The sequence below is a fragment of the Schistocerca americana genome, chromosome 2 (assembly GCF_021461395.2).
Source record: "Schistocerca americana isolate TAMUIC-IGC-003095 chromosome 2, iqSchAmer2.1, whole genome shotgun sequence".
NCBI classification, from domain to species: Eukaryota; Metazoa; Arthropoda; class Insecta; order Orthoptera; family Acrididae; genus Schistocerca; species Schistocerca americana.
Window position 1 is genome coordinate 958,844,126 of NC_060120.1, and position 25,318 is coordinate 958,869,443.

General features: G+C 44.2%; 1 protein-coding gene across 1 annotated transcript in view; it reads left to right on the forward strand.

Annotated features, from left to right (window-relative positions):
* The window catches only part of LOC124596147 (outer mitochondrial transmembrane helix translocase), a 102,866-nt gene that overhangs the window by 73,124 nt on the left and 4,424 nt on the right, over positions 1 to 25,318 (forward strand). Inside the window, exons 4-5 of the mRNA XM_047135167.1 lie at positions 653 to 853; positions 970 to 1,166. Of these exons, the coding sequence (XP_046991123.1) occupies positions 653 to 853; positions 970 to 1,166 (398 nt within the window). The remainder of the gene's footprint in view (positions 1 to 652; positions 854 to 969; positions 1,167 to 25,318) is intronic.

Sequence of the window (25,318 nt, forward strand, 5' to 3'; positions counted from 1 at the left end):
CATCCATCATAATCTCATTATCGATAAATTTTCTTGCAGGGACCTAATTACATTGAAGACTCATTTATCAACTATGAGCAGAAATAGAGTTGTATTCAGACAGATTGAGTGTCACAGTAGTCTTTTACCGTGGTATTTGTGTGTCATATGGCCCATGATAGAGGAGAACCCATAGCAGCAGCAGTAGTATTATAGCAGAGTTTGGGACACTTGTTGTTGACTGTTCTTACTGCAGTAACTAATAAGAACTGTTAATGGTAGATTGCTAGTGTTATGAAGCACATTTGCACTACTCAATTTGTCAGTGGGACAATCAATTCATATACTGAAGCCAATAATCAAAATAACTTATGAAAATGCTACTAACAAAAGCAAAAGCAGCAATGCATTTATACATTTAAGCTGCTCATCTGCCCCTTAGATTTACTGTGCTTTTATAGATCTTATTGATTGTGATGGAATATGTAATGAGCAGATCTGCAGCTGAATTATAAAATTAACCACAGGTATGGTATCTTTAGAAATGAAATAAAAATCATTCTGCTTCCCCAATCCAAGCTTCGAAAATGTCATTGCATTTACATGAAAATTTTGTTTGTGTTAGAAGCATCCTGATAAGTCATACTTCAACTTCAATTTGTTTCAATTGTAGGTGTGTTGTTACATGGCCCTCCTGGCTGTGGGAAGACATTGATTGCTAAAGCCACTGCCCGTGAAGCTGGCACTCGCTTCATAAATCTGGATGTTTCAATACTCACTGACAAATGGTATGGAGAAAGTCAGAAACTTGCAGCTGCTGTGTTTACACTTGCTGTAAAGTTACAACCATGTATCATATTTATTGATGAAATTGGTAGGTTTCGAACTAAGTTAGAATTTAATGAGTTAATAATTAAATTTATTGTGTAAAAAGTTACCTTGAACAATTCTTATATGGATATTTTGAACAGATTGAGTTTTCTTTCCCAGATTCATTTCTGAGAAGTCGTAACACCAGTGACCATGAAGCTACAGCCATGATGAAAGCGCAGTTTATGTCTTTATGGGATGGCCTCATAACAAATCCAGACTGCACAGTTATTGTAATGGGAGCCACAAATAGGCCTGAAGATTTAGATAGAGCTATTCTGCGTAGAATGCCAGCAACGTTTCATATTGGGCAGCCTGTAAGCGAATGAAATTTTTTACATTTTATAAATTATGTTACCAGGTAGTTACTGTGATATTGTTGGATCAGAATTGCTTAGTGTGTTGATCAGCAGTCTTCAGGCAGTACAGTTTTTTTTTGTGGTGGTGGTGGTGGTGGTATTCAGCCAAGAGACTGGTTTGGTGCTGCTCTCCATGCTACTCTAATCTGTGCAAGTGTCTTTATCTCCAAGTAACTACTGCAGCATATGTCCTAGTGTATTCATCTCTTGGTCTCCCTGTAAATTTTTATCCTGCACACTTCCCTCCAGTACTAAATTAGAATCCCTTGATGCCTCAGAATGTGTCCTACCAACCAATCCCTTCTTCTAGTCAAGTTCTGCCACAAATTCCTCTTCTCCCCAATTCTGTTAAGTACCTCCTCATTAGTTGTATGATCTACCCATCTAATCTTCATCCTTCTGTAGCACCACATATCGAAAGCTTCTATTCTCTTCTTGTCTAAGCTATTTATCATCCATGTCGAAATTCCATACATGGCTACACTCCATACGAGTACTTTCAGAAAAGGCTTCCTGACACTCAATCTCTACTCAATGTTAACAAATCTCTTCAGAAATGCCTTCCTTGCCATTGCCAGTCTACATTTTATATCCTCTCTACTTCGACCATCATCAGTTATTTTGCTCCCCAAATAGCAAAACTCATCTACTACTGTAAAGTGCCTCATTTCCTAATCTAATTCTGTGAGTGTCACTTGATTTAATTCAGCTACATTCCATTATCCTGATTCTGCCTTTGATGATCATCTGAACAATGTCATCAGCAAACCTCAAAGGCTTTCTTCTCTGTGGATTTTAATTTCTACTCCAAATTTTTTTCTTTGTTTCCTTTAGTGCTTGCTCAATATACAGACTGAAAAACATCAAGGACAGGCTACAACCCTGTCTCACTCCCTTCTCAACCACTGCTTCTCTTGTATGCCCCTCAACTCTTTATTACTGCCGTCTAGTTTCTGTACAAATTGTAAATAGCCTTTTGCTCACTGTATTTTACTGCTGCAGGCTTCTACCAGTTTTTCCATTTGTCTGTAAATAATTCATGTTAACATTTTGCAAATCTGTCTTATTGAACTGATAGATCATTTTTTTCACAGCTTTTGGTTATCATTTTCTGAGATAGTCACTGTTTGTTATCCGGTGCTCACCTTAGAAATTCTTTCATTATATTTTTTTAGTAACCATGCCTGTTCATGAGAGTAATGCTAAAATTGAATTTAAGATGCCCGCAAGATGATGTCAAATGGATTCTGTACAAAGGTTTTATGTGGTATCAACATGTCATTTCTTTGTAAACTCTAATGTTAATTATATTCTGCCACATAATAATATGGCACAGACATTCTGTATTGCATAGTAGTAACAGAATTTTGAAATAACTATCAGGCGACAAATATTCTTTCAGATGATGACTCTTGTGTGCTCTGCGTTTTTTGGGAGAAGGCACAAAATGGTTATTACATAAAATTCAAGCTTAGATTCTTAACTGCAAAAAATTTCTATTAATTATAAAGGCAGTTAATGGCTTGTCATAGATAATGTGGCACTGACAATTTGTATCTGATAACACGTTAAACTGTAAATGGAAGGGGATCACTGCTGTCAGCTGCAGTGGGATGTTAAGTGGAATCAGCGGCGACGAGTGAAAATGTGTACTGGACTGGAATCTTGGCCCAGTACATGTTTTTGCTCATCACCACCGATTCCGCTTAATGTCCCACTGCAGCGGGCAGCAGTGATCCCCCTTCCATTTACGTATAGTGTTTCACAATGGTGGAATCCATGTATTGTCTGTTCTTTCAAGGGAACAGACACTACGCACTTCTATAAAACTTTAAATTATGTTTCTGCGATCAAGGAAAGCAGTAGTAATTATTTGTTAATCAGTACCTTCTTAGACTGTTTTATATTGTTGCATTTGGCACTGAGATTCACTTTATCTGTACGCAACTTTAAATGGGCTTGCTTGTGTTCGTCTATCCAGGGACCAGGTGTCATGTTTTTAGACTGATTCGTGCATTACATGGAATGAAATGATTGGTTTCTGTTGTTATTGGTGGAAGGATATTAAATGTAACTCCATGAGTATTATTTCAAACAAAACACATCTGTGCTCTTGGTGTTAATAAAGATGCTTCTCTTTTTTCCATAATTCTCTTTAATTTTTTTGTGGGAATAATGTTCCTTATTCTTGTTACTTCTGTACATGTAGGTTATCCTCCAATTGTAGATCATAGCCCTTTTGCAAATATATGTCTCATTTTTTAAGTGTTTGTATCCTTTCTGTGTACTTAATTTTTCTACATTTTTATATTTTCTTCTTTCATCAATCAAATTTAATACCTTATCCAAGTATTTTTACTGGGACTTGTCTTTTGGCCTATTTGATCCTTTGCTGTCTTCACTATTTCATTGTTCAAATCTCTGCTGCATTTGTCTTGCGCTTTATTCCTGTTCCCTTTTTGTCACCTAACGGTCCCTTTGAAAATCTTGGCATCCTTTGTTTCTGGTTCTTTGTATTGATCAACATCTAGATCAATACTCCACAATCCACCTTACGATGCATGGTGGAGGTACCCCATAATGCTACTAGTCATTTCCTTTCCTGTTCCACTCGCAAATCCCCCCAGGGGGCTCAACACTTTTTTGTGAGTTTGTGTTTGGTTACCATGAGACCCCAGCCCTTGCAGCATCTTTCCCTTCTGTGCTACATGGCCATCCTGTTGATATTATTTTTCTCTTCCTTTGGGGAATATGTCTGGAAGGTTGTTGGAAATGTGTTCTACATATTCAGTCACAGATATCACAGCAGTCTCTCCACTGTTTTTCGTTCCTTTTTTTCTTCTTTCGTTCTTTCTCCTGCCCTTCCTCCACTTTGGCATTTAAGGTTCCTCCTCCTCCTCCTCCTTCTTCTTCTTCCTCCTCCTCCTCTTCTTCTTCTTCCTCCTCCTCCTCTTCTTCTTCTTCCTCCTCCTCCTCTTCTTCTTCTTCCTCCTCCTCCTCTTCTTCTTCTTCCTCCTCCTCTTCTTCTTCTTCTTCTTCCTCCTCCTCCTCTTCTTCTTCTTCCTCCTCCTCCTCCTCTTCTTCTTCCTCCTCCTCCTCCTCCTCCTCCTCCTCCTTGTGTGCTCCTGAAGGCCAGCTCATGGCATCTTGACACTTGGCAGGTGACTGGGTAATGCGTAATTCGCAGCCCTGGGTTGACAGGTAAGGTTTGCACGTACCCCCTGGTAAAGGCCATGCCCAGGGAGGTGTTGTTGCCTGAGCTGTTACCTTCATAAATTCTTGATTGGTCCCTCTGTCAGGTGTTTGAAAGGTGTGACCTGACGTGTGAACAGTCACTCAAAGTGAGCCCCCGTCTGAGAGGGCCCCAGATGGAAGGAGTGTGACATCGGACACACTGGCAATTATTGGGGTTTTCTCACGATGAGTCAATATAAATGTTTACCAAACATAAATGGAATGAGGCAAAAGATTCAAAGACCCTTATGTGAAACCCTGCTCTCGTTTACAAAATGGCACTTTGCTTTTGGAGAACACTTCTTCCACCGCCTCTAGAGATTGTCCTGTGTATCTCGATGAGTGGGCTGTCCAGGAGGTACGGGTGAAGGACAAAGTGCCTTACCCAGTCACTCGCATGTTCTTAGTTTGAAGCTCACTCTGCATTCTACCATCCGGCACTTACAGTACTACTGAGAGAGGTGGCACAGTGGTTAGACCCTGGACTCGCATTCGGGAGGACGACGGTTCAATCCTGCGTCTGGCCATCCTGATTTAGGTTTTCCGTGATTTCCCTACCTCACTCCAGGCAAATGCTGGGATGGTTCCTCTGAAAGGGCACGGCCGACTTCCTTCTCCATCCTTCCCTAATCAGATAAGACCGATGACCTCGCTGTCTGGTCTTCCCCAAACTTACAGTACTCCCGTCAGGGGCCCAGCATTTGTTTCTGAGTATGGTCTTGGTGACCCTGGGGTTCCTGAGCTGAGGACTGGGAAGTGCTGCCAGGCCTGTCACCATAAGCTCTGGGCATGCTTCAGTGACCATCGTGCAGCACAGCAGTGGAATATTGTGTGTTTTGGAGACTGGGGGTCTTGGCTTCACTGCCTGGACTACAAGGAAGGTACAAATCTCTAGAAAAAATCTCAACCTCAAAGTGTGCTATGTGCTTATCAGGTGAATGCTGTTGAGGTAGAACAGTCTCTAGTGGGCAACCTCTGGGGCACCTGCCACTCCCCAGTTGTATAAGGCTTGCTCGGGAATACAGGGCTCTGTCTGGGTTGATAGTTGTTTCATCAGCATCTCGAGCTCGGTTGGTCAGTCATCCTGAAAAGAAGTCTCAGAATCATAGTAATAGGGCATTAGTGCACCATAACGCTTTTGGACTCAATCGAACACGGGAACCTTTGAGAAGGTATCCCCTTTCTATATTCACAAGGTATTGCTGAGTCTCTAAAAAGTGTCAGATGAGTTCATAATGAACACTTCTAGTAGAAACCACTAATTCAAGCCAAATATCTATGGAAAATATGGGTGTCATGGAAGTGCAGACCTATATGAAGAGTGTCAATGGCAAATTGGAAAAATCAGCAACATTTATTCTAATGTTTAGTTCTACAGAATTACCTGAACATATCCTGGCAGGCTGTATCCATCTTAGGGTTCACCCGTATGTTTCTAATCGAATGGTATGCTACAAATGTCAGATTTGGTCATACCACTATGGGATGTAATGGGAGGGCTACGTGTGGCAATTATGGAGGCTCAGCTCATAAGGCAGTTCCTTGTACACACTCTTCGAAATGTGTAAACTGCTCTTGCGATCACCCAGTGTGGGGCAGAGTGTATGAGGTTCACAACGAGAAAAGGAAAATTAGAGTTGCAAGTCAAGAGGTGCCTACCCTATGAAGCTAAAAAGCTTTAAACGGCATGCAGCTGCCGGTTTTTGCCACTTCTTTTGCATCAGCTCTTAAGACGCCAATCACTAAGTGTGATGCCTCCACACACTCAGGCCACAGATTAAAGTACAAGCACATACACTTCTCAGTGTACCTGCGAAGGAAGCACTCCACTTGAAACTGAAGTCATACGGAAGCTGTCAGCAATGGGCTTACCACCTAAGCCACATACCATTACCCAACATCAGAAGCCAACTACACTGTCTCTGCAACACAAGCAACCATCTCCTATCATCAGTAAAGGAAAAAATCCTTCGAAAATGAGTTCAAAGTCCAAGAAAGCAGTAGTTAAACCTTTGGATCTGCGAGACACTCCCTCTCTGAAGGGACGATGGTCTTAAGGATATGGACTTCCAATCGGAGGAACCAGAGAATGGGAACCGGCTAGTGTTCCCCCTGCCCTCCATGGTAAACCACTACTGCCAAGGGAGAAAGAAAATAATAAAGGCTGCTAAACGATGGCTTCTGCAGTAGAAACTGTTCCGCATCTGCTTACAAAAAATGCATCTTAGTCACTGACACCTGCACTCTGTGGTTACCATCCATACAGGAAGGTCAGTACTACTGGAGACAGGGGTCAAGGTGGAATGGCTGGTTTCATCAATGACTGATTCATTCATCTCCTCTCCCTCTTACCACGACCACGCAAGCAATTGCCATGAAAGTTCTCGCACCCTTTAATATAACAGTATGTTCTTTGTACCTTCCCCCTAATGATGCTCCGAATGCAATCCACTGGCAGAACTCTTCCGGGCACTCCCATGCCCATTCCTCCTTGTGGGGGACTTAAGTGCACACAATGTGCTGTGGGGCTCGGCTACCACTTGCTCCATGGGTCGGGTGATCGAGCGACTCGTTCGTTTTGAGAATATTTGCCTTCTGAATATGGATCAAATGACACTTCTGCACATTTACAGGGTCTTTCTCAGCTATTGACATGTATTTGTTTCCCAGCTATTGCAGACTCAGTTCAGTGGGAAGTAGCTACAGGTTTGCATTCTAGTGATCACTTCCCAGTGTGGATCAGTCAGCTGAGTAGGACGGTGGCTGGCAGGAAACCACGCAGATGGATGATACCAAAAAGCACATTGGTTGCAGTACAGTCAACAGGCTGTTTTTGAACAAAATGATGATATACAGTAGGTGGTGGCCTGTGTCAGTTGTGAGATCAAACGGGCTGCCGCAGAGTCCATCCCCCAATCTCAGATGATGGCCTGTTCCTTGGTGGAATGAAGAGTGTCGATTGGCAATCAGGGCCAGATGAACAGCTCTGTGGAACTTCAAACACTATCCAGCTGCAGAAAATCTTCATGCCTTCAGATCTGTGAGAGTGCATGCAAGCAGAGTGATAAAAGAATGAAAGAGGGAATTCAAGACTTCCATTAATTAGTCCACTTCCACTGGGCAAGTTTGGGAATCAGTGAGATGGATTTCAGGCAAGGGTAGTACACATCCCCTTACAGCCTTGTCAAGTAATGGGCTCTTTGTGGAAGTGTCGGAAGACATGGCTCAGTTCTTTACTGTTACATCATCCAGACAAGCTCCTGCTTTTCAGGTGTTCTGTAGGACTGCAGAGATTAGGAAGCTCAATGTCTCCTCACATAATGAAGTGGTCTGCAAACTTCCGTTCTCCATGTGGGAACTGGAATTGGCTTTTTCTGCAGCCGGAGACATTGGTTCAGGACCTGATGAGATCCATTATGCTATGCGTTGTCACCCGTGCCCTGAGGAAAAAGGACAGCTCCTTTCTTGTTTCAGTTAAATCTGGTTTGATGTACAGTACGCCCACGACTTGGAAGGAAGCAATATAAATTCCATTCTGGAAACTATGCAAGGACTGTAGCAGCCCTAACAGTTACTGGAGTGTAGCCCTTACCAGTTGAATGGGTAAGACTCTTGACCGTATGGTCAACAGCCGCTTCATGTGGCTGCTTGAATCCCAAGGTCACCTCAGCCGCTCCCACTGTGGTTTCAGGCATTACCATTCCACCCTTCACAGCAGTCCTTCTTACACCATAACCATTTGGTTCGTGGATTTTTGATCTCGAAACAGCACATAACACTACTTGGAGGTACAACACCCATCACCAACTTCATGAATGGGGACTATGTGGATGACTGCCGCTTCTTATCCAATCCTTGCTTGAGGACCGGCTTTTTCGATACTGCATTGGTGATGCCAAGTCTGACTGCTATATTCAAGAGAATGGGATCCCCCAAGGCATTGTCCTCAGTGTCACATTGTTTGCCATCACTGTCAATGGCATTTCCTCTGTAGTCAGGAGCCCTGTCAAACGCTCTTTCTTTCTAGATAACTTTGCAAACTTCTACTCTCCCTCCGATCCTGTGATGATAAGGCAGCTACAGCTGACCATTACGAGGCTGTAAACCTGGGCCAGGACAACTGGTTTTCTGTTCTCACCCAAGACTCCATGTCAATTTTAACTGTGCTTGTTGAAGTTTTAACCAATCAGTGCTCACAATGGGTGACAATATTTTAGTTTTCAAGACCTGTGCTTTTTGGGTTTATTATTTAACTCTAAATTAACTTGGCTTGCACACCTGAAAGACTTCGGAACAAAGGGCTTCCAGTCATTGAATATTTTGAAATGCCGTAGTGGAAAGGGGGGAGCTGACAGGTCCTGCCTCCTGCAGTTTTATAGGGCATTTGTTTGATCAAGTTTAAATTATGGCAGTATAGTCTACATCCTTTGGCTCGACAGGTGCTGAAAATCTCATTGTCACCTTGGTCATTGACATTCAGTTCAGTGGTCCAACCCATCTTTGAACGGCTGTTCAGGAATCAGCCCCATGCGACCAAGCCATTTGGGATAAATTCTATAAATTTTCTCAAGGACGTAGATCTATTGGGAATCGAAATACACTGCCAGGGATGGAACGCAGTGCACCTTGATGTCTTCAGAGGCTCCCTGACAGGGTTTTTAAGGTGGGTGTTCTGGAGCAATTTACAAATTACAATGTAGAACTATATGGCATTCTGATTGCACTGGAGAGGGTTCACAGACATCACCATACAAGGTTTCTTCTATGTTCTGACTCACTTAGTGCACTGCAACCACTTCACCAAATGTATCTAGTAGACCTGCTGATTCAGCTCATCCATGACTCCTTACAGTGGCTCCAACATTGTGGCAATGTAGTGATCTTTTGCTGGGTATCTGGCCACATTGGGATACAGGACAATGACATGGCCGACAAAACTGTCAAGGAAGCATGTTGGGTGGTACTCTTATGAATGTCCCATCCCGTTGCATGCCATCATCTCATTTTCTGACAGGCGCATCCTGCGTTAGTGGGAGACTGAATGGTTGCAGGTGACAGACAAAAAACTGAATTCGTTCAAATCGACCACAAAGGCGTGGCAGACTTCACGTCAGCTTCACCGCTGGGAGGAGGTTCTGCTTAAGATACTGTGCATCGGGCATAGCCCTTAAAACACGTGGCTTCAACCTCCGGCAGGAGGATCCACCACTCTGTGCAGTTTGTGCCATGCCATTTCCAGTTCCACATATTGTGACTATGTGCCTCCTATATACTGGTATTAAGGCAGCCCTCTGTGTCAATGGAGATTTGCCCACTGTCCTCGCAGATACAGTTTCCACTTTTCCAAGGGTAGTGAAATTTTGTGAACTGTTAGGCCTCATTCCTAAATTGGTGAGGGAGGGAGGCAGACTTTAATACAATATAAACTGCTCTGCAAGTCGGGACAGCCTTTGTCCCCATCCATGAGATTAGCATGCTGACTTTCCATCAGGATGCTGGTGACCATGATGTCAAGTGCCCCTCACCTCAATCATCATTGTCACACTTACAGTACTGTTCTTGTTAAATCTTGCTCGATGGAGGGCTTGGCCATGCAGACACGCAACCTCAAATTCAGCACTGCGGTTGTAAAATTGCTGAGTGTCATGGCAGCAGCCCCATCTCCCCATCCAGCTGTACCAGAAGCCACCAGACGTTTGCCTCATGGGATGAAGCCACGTGCTACACAACCAGCAGGGTGGAAAAGATAGAAAGAATACTCCCACAAAGACCTCCTACATTCCTCCAGCCAACAAACATCAGAGTCTTCTTCTGTCAACTGGAAAGGCTCCAAGAAGTGTTTTACAAAGGTCTTCTCCATCACCGACTCGGAGATCCTCTTAGTGTCACCACATGAGACCCTTGCCCGGCCAAACTCGGTGCCACCGGTGCACACTGCCAACTGTGTTTCTGCTGTGGACTCTGCAGGCAGAAGAATGCTGACGCTTCTGTAGATCTCATGGAGGAGGATCCTCCAGCCTCTGCCCTGTAGCAGTGAGTCTTCAAAGGCTGGCACTTGGCAGCCACTGAGCTGACACCCCTGCATTTTTTCCATCTTCCTCTTTCCTTGTCATGACTCCCTCCAATGGAACATTCATGGCCTTTGACCTAAGAGAGGGCTTATGGCTACTCGTAGAATAGCAGTGTCTGGTTGTTTTCTGCCTCCAGGAAACAAAATTGCATACTCATGACCGCTTTCAGTGCTCACATTTCTTCCTGGTCCACTGTGACACACACACACACACACACACACACACACACACACACACACACACACACTCACACTCACACTGACTACCTGGCTTCAAGTTGTTGCAGTCCACAATTTTGTTCCTACCATGACCTTTTCCCATTGTACTGTTTACATCCCTCCGTCATTCGCTGTCACCAGGGCAGACTTCCTGCAGCTTATTGAACAACTCTCCCTCACTTGTCTATTGCTTGGTGACTTCAATGCACACTATTCCCTTTGTCGTTCTCACTGAACGTGTCAGAGTGGTTCCCTCTTGGCTGACTTCAATCAACTTAACCTAATCTGCCTTAATAGAGGACCACCCGCATTGATTTCACTCTATGCACACCTATTTCCATAAGGCTGTCTGGGACCAAGGTCCTTTCCCCAATTTCTGGTCTGATCATAACAGATGTCATAGTGGACCCTGTTCCTATCTCCATAGACTTGGGCTGCCGTTTTGTAGAGATCTTGAGCTCCACCCACTATCGCACTAACTCCTCCATTGGAGATGAGTGGAAGCAGCTAGAGTGATACCCTCTTCTTCACAGAATCATGAGTGCTACAATGCCGCTTTTACTATGGAGCAGCTAGATCGTGCTCTCACTTCATCATGATCCTTTGCCTCTGGGCCGAATAATGTTCACATTCAGATGTTGCAGCACCTTTCTACGAAGGGCAAGCACTTCCTTCTTCATACATACAATCACATCTGCGCAGAGGGCACGTTTTCCAGATGCTGGCATTAAGCCGCTGTCATACCCCTATCTAAGCCTGGTAAGGACAAATGTCTTCATTCCAACTACCGCCCCATTTCTCTAACCAGCTGTGTTTGCAAGGTTACGGAGTGTAGGATTTATGCCCGGTTGGTGTAGTGGCTCGAGTCTCACAACTAACTACTGCTCAGTGTGGATTTAGTGTGTGCTAGTCTGCAGTTCTTGTCGTTTTGTCCATCCATGCCATGGGTGGTTTTCCGGATAAATACCAGATTGCGGCCATTTTTTCAATTTTGAGAAAGCATAAGACACCTGCTGGAGGACTGGTGTCCTCTGTACTATACACGTGGGGCTTCTGTGGCCGCATGCCCCGTTTCCTTCAGGAGTCTTGAAGAGACAGAGTTTTCAAGGTACGTGTGGGTCCTCCCTTGTCGGATACCTTTACCCAGGAAAATGGTGTGCCTCAGCGCTCCGCTCTGAGTGTCTTCCTCTTTGCTATCTCCATTAATCGCATAATAGCCTGTCTCCTGCCAGGCTTCTCCGGCTCCATTTTTGTTGACAATTTTGCGATCTATTGCAGTTCTCTACAGACTCAGCTCCTCGAGCGGTGTCTTAAATGATGTCTTGATCGTCTTTACTCATGGAGCATCAACAATGGCTTTCGTTTTTCCACTGAAAAACCCGTTTCTATGACTTTCTGCTGAACGCAATTGGGTTCTTCCACCATCTCTAAATCTTGGGTCTGTTGGTCTTCTGTTCATTGGAACTATGAAAGTCCTGGGGCTCATGCTCTATAGGAAACTTTCCTGGTCCACCCACATGTCCTATCTGGCCGTGTGCTGTATGCAGTCAATCAGTTTCCTGTGTGTCCTCAGTGGTACTTACTGAGGAACAGATCAGGTCACTTCCCTCTGTTTTTATTGGTCCCTTGTCAGTTCGAAACCAGACCACCATCGTTTAGCCACTGGCACCTTTTACACTAACCTGATTGAGTGTCTGTATGTAGAAGCTGCCACCATAACTTTCTCCTCAGCAGATATGCATGCTGTTTGTCTGCCATGCCTGGCCGTCCATGTCAGTATGGGGCAGGTCCCCCTTCTGTTACCTCCTGGAGTTTGCTTTTGGCTCTTTCTCCAGCAGCTTAACTTCACTGCGTTCCACTTTCCCAATGGGTGTAATCCTTCACCACTTTGGCTTCATGCAGTGGCCTGTATTCACCTAGGTGTTCATTCGCTTCCTAAGAACACTACTCCAACCTTGATCTATTGCCATCAGTTTCACGGCCTTCGCACGGAACTTCGCGACAGTACCTTCGTGTACACTGATAGCTCTCGGACTGACCATGGTGTCTGGTGGGCCTTAGTCATTGCTGCCGACATTTTTCAGTATCGGCTTCCAGATCACTGCTCAGAGCAGAGCTCTTCGCTTTATATTGGACCATTAAGTACATCCAGTGACACAGGCCTTTCAGTTGTGTCATCTGCTCAAACTCTAAAGCCTCTTTGCTGTACACCGTCCATCCTGCAGTACAACGGGTCCAGGAAAGCTGTCATGTGCTCACTCTTGTTGGGGACACTTTTGATGTTTGTGGGTTCCTGGTCACATTGGTCTGACAGGAAACGAGGCCACTGACACTTCTTTCAAGGCTGCAGTGCGCATACTTTGGCCAGCTAGCTCTTCCATTCCCTCTGATCTCTTTGTTACTGTGTCAACATGTGGTGTCATCTTCGCATCACCTTATCTTTCGCTTCGTGGGAACAAGCTCTGGGGACTTCAGCCTCTCCCAGTGGCTTGTACAACCTCTTTTCGCTGTGAGGGGATCATTTTTAGCTAGGTTGCATATTGGGCACTGTCTTTTTAGCTATGACAATTTGTTAAAGGGTGCTCCCCATCCCTTTGTGCTCATTGCTTTCAATCTGTGACAGTCCCCCACTTCCTGACGGAATGCCCTTCTTTATCCAATCACGTTCTCATTTGTGTTTGCCATATTAGTTATCGCCCGTTTTAGTGAATGAAATGTGGGCTGTCGACTGCGTTTTACTTTTTATTCATTGTAGCAGTGTGGCGAAGGACACTTAATCTTTAGTTCAGCACCTCCATTTCTCTATAGCTTATTTTATAGACCTTTCTCTGTCCCATATATAACTGCCTTCCCTTCCATCGATTCAGCTTAACAGGTTGTCGTTTCGAACTCCTTTTTTTTCTTCAGTTCTACAATTCTGATATGGTGTTTATGGTCTTTCTTGTGCCACAAAACAAAACTGCTCATTAGTAGAGCAAAGGAAAAATGGGTGTCAATATGCCTCCATATGAGCCTAAATTTCTCTTATCTTACCTTTGTGGTCCTTATGTGCAGTGTATGTTGGAGGCAGCAGAATCACTTTGCAGTCAGCTTCAACTGCCAGTTCTGTAAATTTTATCCAGCTCACATCCCCTTAATTTTCTACCTTTCTGCAATTTCTTCAGCTTTAGTCTTCATTACAGGACTAACAAATTATGGGAACTCCATATCTGCACCTGGAAATGTTTCATTGTTAGAAATTTCGTTTTGCAATCTGTCTTGCAATATGTAACCAGTTTGAAAGTTTCCAGTGTTTCCATGTCTTTCCCATGTTACAACCTGCTGTCATGATTCTTATACAGAATGGTGTGCTCTGTCCAGAATTCTACCAAACTGTTTCCCCTTCCATTCCTTACTCCCAGTTCATGTCATCCTATTTTTTTCCTTTTTCTGTTTCTGTTGTCAAATGCCAATCCTCATCACAACTAAATTTTTGCTTCACTGAATGATCTGAATAATTTACTTCGTCTAATTTCCTTAAATATCATCTGCAGAACTAGTAGGTATGTAAACTTGTACCACTGTGGTGGATGTCGACTTTGTATCTCTCCTAGATACAATAATGCATTTGTGTACTGTTTCTAGTACTTGGCCTGTATTCTCATTTTCTTATTAAGTGTTAGACCTTACATTAAGCCTATTTCATTGTGTGTTTATGACCCTGTACTCACCACACCAGAAGTCCTGTTCTTTGCCACCACTGCAGTGAAGTTCCCAAGATATCTAATTCAAAATATCCATTTCGCTTTTTAAATTGTATAACCTACCTTCCCAATTGAAGGATCAAATATTCTATGCTCTGATATGCTGAGTACTAGATTTTTCCTCATGACAGTATTGTGAATAACCTGTGCTCAAAATGTTTTCCCCAAGAGAACGCCATCATTAAACACATAGCTGTGCTGCAATAAAAATATAACTATACTAAATTAGTGCATTTGACACTTTTAAAATTGTTAGCTATGATTTTGTGATGTTTGTACAATAGGCTCCTCAATTACTTCTGAATGCAAAGGTTTTTTTATGTACAGTATAAGCCAGATTGGTGAAAAAACTTCTTCAGGCTAATTGCAAGGTTTTGTAACCACCACACTCCAGAACCCCCGTAACTGAGCTGTAGAAGAGACTTGTTTTCATGTCCAAACTGCTGTAAGAAAGATAACTCTATTATTCAATGGTTTCATTTACACAAGTTGACACCCGACAGCTTGTATGCTGGACTGCTGCTTCCACCATACATCATGGGAACCTGCCATAGCTTCCACTTCATTGCTTCCTACACTGAGCCACTTTCCAGTTAGCTATTGCTGCAATAAATGAATGTAATATTTAGTTATACATGCTGTATAATAAGTGGTTAAAGTAGTAAAGAGGTTCATTAAGTGACGCTGTATAGATACGTACTGCCCATGCATTTCAGAATTTTACTGTGACTTTAACAGTAGGTAACCTTAAAACTTCATAACTATTAAGATTTATTAAACAGTAATACAATTTTTTTAAAAGATTTTTCAGAATCTTATACATAACAAACTAGATGCCATATGCAGCTTTGGAAAGATCTGTTACTGAGTGAAGTAGTTTGGTAAAGAGTGCAAAAAGTATAAATGTCTTGTAGCTCTCAGATAATGAAGGAAAGACACTTTAACACCAAAGCTGCTGTTTATTAACTGGCGGATTATTTTCGGGCTTTGCCCATTTTTACAACCATTTGCATTTTGGATTAGGTTGATGTGGCCAGCTCTATTTGTCATCACACTTAGACATTTCTGAGGTCTGTGTTAAAAGATGTCGCAAATGTAGTTACACTTTGTAGTATTATGTTAATTTATGTGAATAATATATATTTTTCTTAATTGTGGTACCTTCATTATCCAGCGTGGTGTGATCCATGTGAAACATTATTGTATACACAATGGAGAATTTTTTCTTTCATTGGATTACACTGTCACACTGGATTTTGTCATAGGTGTTACTATAATTTTGCCATACTGACAAATTTTCTACTATGTATACGATCACATGGACCAAATCATGCTGGCCAGTGAATATACCACATTTAAGAAAAACATATATTATGCAAATAAACTAACATAATACTGTAAAGTGTAACTAAACTACCTGTATGACAACTTGTAAAACAGAAATGAGATACATCTAGATGTGATGACATAAATAGAATTTAAAACACCAATGCCACCTTAAATACGAATATGTGGTTTGTGGAAATGGGCACAGCCCGAAACTACTCGGCCAGTAAATAAACAGTAACTTTGCTGTTAAAATGTCTTCCCTTCAGTGAAAAAAGTATTTTAATGAGGCCATGGTTGAATAGTAGAAATTCTTTCTCCTGACGTTTCGTTGCCAGTTGTGGGCGACATCTTCCAGGGTGAGTCAACTACTGGCTGCTGGGCTGTCGAGGTCCCATTTATAGTGTGTGCATAGAGGATGCTGCTACTACTCGTAACATGCTGTCGACAGTAAAACTGTCATTACTCTCAATCAAAGGTGGTAGTCACATTGTTGGTACAAAGTCTACCACCATATCTTACGTAACTTTAAGCCTCCTTCTTTACTGTTAAAATTATTGCGGTGTATATAAATCTCTATGGCTTCTCTGTATATACACTCCTGGAAATGGAAAAAAGAACACATTGATACCGGTGTGTCAGACCCACCATACTTGCTCCGGACACTGCAAGAGGGCTGTACAAGCAATGATCACACGCACGGCACAGCGGACACACCAGGAACCGCAGTGGTGGCCGTCGAATGGCGCTAGCTGCGCAGCATTTGTGCACCGCCGCCGTCAGTGTCAGCCAGTTTGCCGTGGCATACGGAGCTCCATCGCAGTCTTTAACACTGGTAGCATGCCGCGACAGCGTGGACGTGAACCGTATGTGCAGTTGACGGACTTTGAGCGAGGGCGTATAGTGGGCATGCGGGAGGCCGGGTGGACGTACCGCCGAATTGCTCAACACGTGGGGCGTGAGGTCTCCACAGTACATCGATGTTGTCGCCAGTGGTCGGCGGAAGGTGCACGTGCCCGTCGACCTGGGACCGGACCGCAGCGACGCACGGATGCACGCCAAGACCGTAGGATCCTACGCAGTGCCGTAGGGGACCGCACCGCCACTTCCCAGCAAATTAGGGACACTGTTGCTCCTGGGGTATCGGCGAGGACCATTCGCAACAGTCTCCATGAAGCTGGGCTACGGTCCTGCACACCGTTAGGCCGTCTTCCGCTCACGCCCCAACATCGTGCAGCCCGCCTCCAGTGGTGTCGCGACAGGCGTGAATGGAGGGACGAATGGAGACGTGTCGTCTTCAGCGATGAGAGTCGCATCTGCCTTGGTGCCAATGATGGTCGTATGCGTGTTTGGCGCCGTGCAGGTGAGCGCCACAATCAGGACTGCATACGACCGAGGCACACAGGGCCAACACCCGGCATCATGGTGTGGGGAGCGATCTCGTACACTGGCCGTACACCACTGCTGATCGTCGAGGGGACACTGAATAGTGCACGGTACATCCAAACCGTCATCGAACCCATCGTTCTACCATTCCTAGACCGGCAAGGGAACTTGCTGTTCCAACAGGACAATGCACGTCCGCATGTATCCTTGCCACCCAACGTGCTCTAGAAGGTGAAAGTCAACTACTCTGGCCAGCAAGATCTCCGGATCTGTCCCCCATTGAGCATGTATGGGACTGGATGAAGCGTCGTCTCACGCGGTCTGCACGTCCAGCACGAACGCTGGTCCAACTGAGGCGCCAGGTGGAAATGGCATGGCAAGCCGTTCCACAGGACTACATCCAGCATCTCTACGATCGTCTCCATGGGAGAATAGCAGCCTGCATTGCTGCGAAAGGTGGATATACACTGTACTAGTGCCGACATTGTGCATGCTCTGTTGCCTGTGTCTGTGCGCCTGTGGTTCTGTCAGTGTGATCATGTGATGTATCTGACCCCAGGAATGTGTCAATAAAGTTTCCCCTTTCTGGGACAATGAATTCACGGTGTTCTTATTTCAATTTCCAGGAGTGTACATACATAATAATGCGATGTCTTTGCACACTTGTCTCCCTAAATTTTATTTCAGTCTTCAAAAACATGTTGGGCTATAGCCGATATGTCAGTGTGTCCCCGATGACAGTTCCTTGCGTGTTTGGTTAAGTGGGTATTATCACTGCTTTTCATTGTCCCAATGTGAACCTTAACATTACTGCGTGGAATTTTATACACCCCAGGGGCTGCTAAAGGGTGTCTTGCATCTTTCTCCGATCTTAAACATTCACTGATCATCTTGCTGGGTCTAAAGATTGCTGCTGCTGCTGCTGCATGTTCTTGGATACTTTTCTTCTGGGATGAAGTGCTCTATCTCATTATCAGCATATCCATTTTTTGTAAAAGCTGTTCACAAATGATTTAGTTCCTCTTGCAAATAAACTGGCTCACAAATTTTACTAGCCCTGTCCACCAATGTTCTAATGACTCCTCTCTTCTGTTTGGGATGATTGGAATCCTTACGAAGGTAACGATTGGTATGTGTATCTTCATGACGTAAAGTCCCATCTTTATGTTTGATTACTGAAAATCCAAAAAATTTAGCCAACCTTTAATCTGTCTCCATAGCAAATTGTATCTTTGGATTAATAATATTTAAACACATCAAGAAACCATTCAGTTCCTCTTCACCGTGATCCCATATCACAAAAGTGTCATCCACATATTGATACCGCCCCCAAGGGACTCACCACCATTTGGTGGGTTCATGTGTGGCTACCAAGGGGGCCCCTGCCTTTGCAGCCTCTTTTCCATTCCACACTGCATCTGTATCCTCTTGCTATTCTTTTTCCCCCTCCCTTGGGAACATGTCTGGGGTGTTTTTGGGAAAGTTCCACATTGTCACTGATATCAGAATTGTCTCACCACTATTTTTCGTTCCCCTTTGCTTTCTTTGTTTCCCTTCTTCCATGTTCCTCCACTTCGGTTTTTGAGTTTCCTCTTTTTCTTTTTCCTCCCTATGTGCTCCTGATGCCTTCCCACGTGTCTGACGCACAACAGGTGACTGGGTAACGCCCAGCCCCGGATCGACAGGTAGGGTTCACTTGTACCACCTGGTACAGGCCACACCCAGGGAGGGATGATTGCCAGAGCTGCTACCTTCCCAAATTGCTGAGTGGTCCCTCTGTCAGGTGTTTGGGAGATGTGACATGAGGTGTGAACCATCACCTAAGGCAGGTGTGCCTCCTTGTGAAGGGGCCCCCAGTTGGAAGGAGCGCACCATTGGAGATGCTGGCGGTCATGGGGAATTTTCTCTCAATCAGCAACTCATCTTCACAATCAGCGTCTATGAAATGTAAACAGAATGAGGTTAACGATTCAAAGACCCTCCTAGCTGCAGCCGGTTCCTCATGGTTTCAAGTAATGAGGACGGTCAGTCCTTCACAACGGTAAATCTGTTTATTATTCAGAAAGGTGTTGATGCCATTGCCAGCCGTCTGAAATCCTGCTCTCATTTACAGAATGGTACTTTGCTTCTGGAGACTACTTCTAATTATCAAGCACTACTGCGTGCCACCTCGCTTCTCTACCGCTATCCTCTTTGTGCCAAGGCCCATAGAACTCTGAATTCTTCCTGTGATATTATTTACACTAGGCTGCTCAACGGTCTGATTAAGGCCAAAATCCAATCTTACCTCTCTGATCAGGGTGTCATTGCTGTCCATCGAGTGATGAAAAATGTAGATTCTTTCTTAGTGCTCACCTGCACTCATTTTTCTCACCTTTGATAGAAGGTGCTTCTGTCAAAGATCAAAGCGGGCCATGAAATTACCACTGTCAGACTGTACATTCCAAACTTGATGCTCTGCTCCCAGTGTCATTGCTTCAACTACACTAGAACATCTTGTCGACACCCAGCCAAATGTGTAACTTGTGGTAAGGATACGCATGAGGGTGATTGCCTGTCCCTTTTCCCTGCTGTATCAACTGCAGTGGCAGCCATGCCGCCTCTCGGGATTGTTCCAGGAAATTTGGGTAAAGGAAAAAGTGCCTTACCCAGCCGCTTGCAAGTTATTGGCTAATCACAAACCCTGTGTTCTCCCATCTGGCACTTAGTTCTGTTCTTGTTACCTCTCGCTCCATGAAGGACATGACTATGCAGACGTGCGACCTCAAATTCAGCTCTGAAGTCATGAAATCTCGCCTCAAGGGGCGAAGCCACCAGCTACACAACTGGTAGGGTGGAGAGGATGGAATAACACACCTGTAAAGACTTCCTATGTCCCTCCAGCCAATCACCACTTGAATCTTCCTCTGCTAACCGGAAAGGCCTGAAGAAGTCTTAATAAGGCAAACGGTCTTCTCCCTCACTGATTCGAAGATCCTCTTAGACGGTGTAGCCACGTTGTACCTTAGCCTGACCAGCCTCAGTGTTGCTAGTGCGCACCACCCACCATTTTTCTGTGTTGGACCCCACAGAGCAACAGCCCAAGCAAGCAGATGCTTGTGTGGACCTCATGGACCAGGATCTTCATCCTTCTGTGGCCTGTAGCAGCAAGTCTTCACATGCTGTCACTGGGCAGCTGCTGAGGTGACACCCCTTCATTTCATCATCATGACTCCTCTCTAATAGAACATTCACGGCCTTCGGTCCCACAAAGAGGATTTACAGCTGCTTTCAGCATCGCAGCATCGCCTTGCATTCTGCCTTCTGGAAACAAAATTGCGACCTCACGACCGCTTTGAGCTTCCACATTTCTTCCTGGTTCATTTTGACCTCCCCCCGGAAGTCCACATTCCATCTCATGGGGGCATCATGCTGCTCATATGGGATGATGATCATAGTTAACCCATCTTCAAGCTGTTGCAGTTTGCTTTTTCCTGACTCTTCCCTATGTACCATTAATGTCCCTCCGTCATTCAGTGACACTAGGGCAGACTTCCTTCAGCTTATTGGGCAGCTACCTCCCCATTTTTGGTACTCTTTGACTTAAATGCACATCATCCCCTTTGGGGTTCTCCCAGAACCTGAGAAAGAGGTGCCCTCTTGGCTGATCTTAATCAACTCGTCCTCCTCTGCTTTAACACTGGAGCACCCTCATTCCTTTCAGACTCCTCACACATTATTCCCATTTGGACCTATCCTTCTGCACTGTCCAGCTTGCTCATCATCTTCAGTGGTCCATCTTTGACACCTAATTGAGTGACCATTTCCCATGTGCTATTCATTTGATGACTCCTACCCCATCCACGTGCACACCCAAATCACAGCTTACTAAGGCTGACTGGCATTTTTACACCTCCCTTGCGACCTTTGAAGAAAAAGGTTTCCCCAATTATGATGACCAGGTAGAATATCTCACAAACGTTATCCTTACTGCTGCAGAATGTTGCATTCCTCGCACTCCCTCTTTACCACTCCATGTCTCAGTCCCTAAGTGGACTGAAGCACGCTGTGGTGCAATTTGCACACAGACATGCTCTCCACATTTTTAACTGTTGTCCTACGATGGCAAATTGCTTTCATTATAAATAGATGCATGCAAAGTGTCGTTGCGTTCTTCAGGATAGCAAACATGCTAGCTGGATTTCATTCACTAGCTCTTTTAACAGTTCAATCCCTTCGTCTGTTGTGTGGGCAAACGTCCAGTGGCACTCTGGGACCAAAATCCATTTGCTAATTTCTGCCTGATGGTAGCAGACAATGTCATTGTGAACCCTATTGCTATCTCCAACACCGTGGGCTGCCATTTTACGGAAATTTCGAGCTCTTCCCACTAGCACCCCGACTTCCTCCATTGGAAATGAGTGGAGGTGGCCTGGGTGATACTTTCTCTTCTCAGAATCGTGAGTGCTACAGTGCCGCCTTTGCTATGAAGGAGCTAGATCGTTCTGTTCATCCTGATCCTCTACCCCAAGGCCAGACACTGTCCACATTCAGATCGTGCAGCACCGTTCTCTTATGGGCAAGCATGTTCTACTTAACACCTACAACCGCATCTGGGCAGAGGACACATTTCCCGGATGTTAGCATGAAGCCACCCTCATACCCATACCTAAGCCTGGTAAGGACAAAAACCTTCCTTGTAGCTACCACCCCATCTCTCACCAGCTGTGTTTGTAAATTGATTGGACATAAGATTGTGCCTGGCTGGTATGGTGACTAGTCTCGCAATTTACTAATGACTGCACAGTGTGGATTTAGACTGCACTGTTCCACAGTTCACCATCTAGTTAGTTTGTCCACCCATGTCGTGAATGGTTTTGTGCAGAAATCCCAGACTGTGGCTGTGTTTTTAGATTTGGAGAAGGCCTAGGACACCTGCTGGAAAACTTGTATCCTCCATACTCTTTCTTGTAGGGCTTCTGTGGTCACCTGCCCTGTTCCCTTCAGGATTTTTTAAAAGACTGTTTCCAAGGTGTGTGTGTGTGTGTGTGTGTGTGTGTGTGTGTGTGTGTGTGTGTGTGTGTGTGTGTGTGTGTGTGTTTTTTCCACCTGGTTGGAAGACACCTTTGTACAGGAAACTGGTGTGCCTCAGGTTTCCATCCTGAATGTCGTCCTCTTTGATATTGCCTTTAACCCTATATTGGCCTGTCTCCCGCCGGGAATCTCCGGCTCCCTCTTCATTGATGATTTTGCCATCTATTGCTGTTCTCCAAGCACTCGTCTCATTGAGCAGCATCTTCAGCAATGTCCCGATTCTCTCTGCTCCTGGAGAATCGAAAATGGCTTTCATTTTTCCACTGACAAAACCATCTGTATGAATTTTTTGCAGTGCAATCTGTTTCTCCCACCATTTTTACATCTTGGGCCTGTTGCTCTTCCATTCGTTGAAACTATGAAATTCCTGGGACTCATGCTCGATAGGAAACTCTTGGTCCTCCGATGTCTTACCTGGCAGCCTGCTGAATGTGGTCCCTCAGTGTCCTACTTGTCTTCAATGGTGCTTCCTGGGGTACAAATCGAACCACCCTCCTCCTTTTGTACCAGTCCTTAGTCTGTTCGAAACTGGAGTATGAGTGCTTTGTTTATACAGCTGCTCATCCATCCCTCTTAGGCCATCCCAACACTATCCACCATTGTAGCATCCATTTGGCCCCTTTCGCCTTTTGCACTAGCCCGGTTGAGTGTGTCTAATGAAGCTGCTGAACTACCACTGTCCTACCACTGTGACTTCCTCCTCAGTAGATATGCGTGCCATTTTTCTGCCGTGAGTGGTCACCCATCCTATGCCTCTTATCCTATCGAAGGATGATTCCTTCGATCACCAGTATGGGAGCTTCCCTCTTCTGTGTTACCTCCTAGAGTCCGCTTTCGGCACTTGCTCTGGTGGCTTAACTTCACACTACCTGCCACTTTTCCAATGAGTGTGAACCCTTCACTGCCTTTGCTTTGCGCAGTGCTCTGTGTTAACCTTGGCCTTCATTTGCTTCCTAAGGACACTGCTCCAGCCTTGCTCTATCGCCTTCAGTTTCATGACATTTGCTTGGAACTTGCCCACTCGTGCCTATATTTACTCCAATGATCTCTGTTGCCGTCTGTCAGGAGGTAGTGTCCCTTTGGCATCACCATTGGTCCTGTCTTCATTGGAATAAGCTCCAGGTTATTAAGCCCCTCACAGCAGCTTGGATGACCACCTCTGCCCTCCTGCAGGGAGGAGGTCATTTTAACTAGTGCCAAAGTTTTAACCGTCCACCACTTCCTGATGGAATTCCCATTTTTTGACTGTTCACGTTCCCACGTGGGTTTGCCATCTGTTATCAGCCATTTTAGCAAATGACGCACGGACTGTCTACCGTATTTTACTTTCATCCATCAAAATAATATGGCAAAGGCCATGTAATTTTTAGTTTTTGACCTCTGTTTCTATATGGTGTCTTTTGTAGCCCTCTCTCCATGTCCCTATTTTTAGCTGTCTTCTCTTATATCAATTGTGATTTATGTATAGTCATTTAACTCATCTGTCTTTGTGTTCTTTAGTTTTGACTTGGGTGTGTGTGACCCCAGTTATTTTTGTGCCACAAAACAAAACATATCAATACTTAGAGGACATTTATTGGCTGACTGCAGTGCCTGCTGTTCAAACCATTGTGTAAAAAGATTAGTAGCAGCTGGACTTAGTTTGTTCATAGAACTCATTATTGTACTGAAAATAAGTTGTGGATGGGCAATGTCGAAAGAAAGCTACAATATCAGCTGTATAAGATAGAGCTTCACTAATCAGAACCATAGTGGACAAGGATACCACATTAACTGATATCACTTTGGCTAACAGTAAGCCTCATCAATTTTTCGATAAAGTACATAGAAGTTTCAATATGATGATCAGTTTTTCCGATACACGGTTGTAACAAGGAGGCTAGGTAGATATCTAGCCAACTCCTGAGTAAGGGATCCAGTAGCACTATCGGTCCAGTAGGACATTAGGTTTATGAACCTTAGATAGCCCATATAAACTAGGAGAGTAAACTTCCATTTTGCAGAGATATATTTTATCCTCTGTAGGAGTGGAAGACTTTCTTATTAAACGATTGGTAGCTGTTAACATTTTTGTTGCAGGATCCTTTTCAACTTTTTGTAAGTGATAGTATCAAAGTGGTCACTGATCTTCCTGTAGTAGTCTTCACTCTTTAAAAGAGTGGTAGCATTACCCTTATCAGCAGTAAATATGATAATATTCTTGTCCATCTGGGACACAGACAAATCGGCTATAGTAGAACGTGTTTTTGAAGACAGTGATCATGAAATAAAATTTGAGACAAGCGTGCTAGGTAAGACATTGAAATATTGAAATATTGTGCACGGGATGTAGGTTGCAGTAGGTACTGGGAGATGAAAAAGCTTGCACAGGATAGAGTAGCATGGAGAGCTGCATCAAACCAGTCTCAGGACTGAAGACCACAACAACAACATGTACAAAAAACCATATAGATTTATAAACACCATAATAATCTTTACAGAAAAGGTGGTTTAAAATGAGATGAGATATGGTGATTGACTTCGTACCAATGATGTGACAATAGATTGCCTTCGATTGAGAGTATTGATATTAGTCAAATAGTTTTACTGTTGACAGAATGTGAAGAGTGGTGGCACCTTGTATGCAATCCATATAAATGCGACTTCTATGGCCCAGCAGCCAGTCATTGACACACCTAGGAAGATATTGCCCGCAGTTGGCAAAGAAGTGTCAGGAGGAAGAATTTCTACTGCTCGACCATGGAATTTTAGTCCGAAAGTTTTCATGAAGACACCAGCTGTGAAAGCCTACATGTTAAGAGTATAAAGAGTTTATTGGTTGCCCATGGACTGGAAAATTTCAAACATTTCACAAAAATTAACATGTGTTTGGCTCTAATTAAAATCAAGAATCAGTCTGACACTTAAAAGTGGTTTATTCTGTGTTCGGATTTCACATTTTCACATTTGTATGATACTATAGAGACAAACTATAAAGCAGTTTTCTATCAGAATGGAGTGCTGTGGCATCTGTAAGCAGGCATTACTGGATACTGCACTGTTGGGCCCTTGGACTTCTC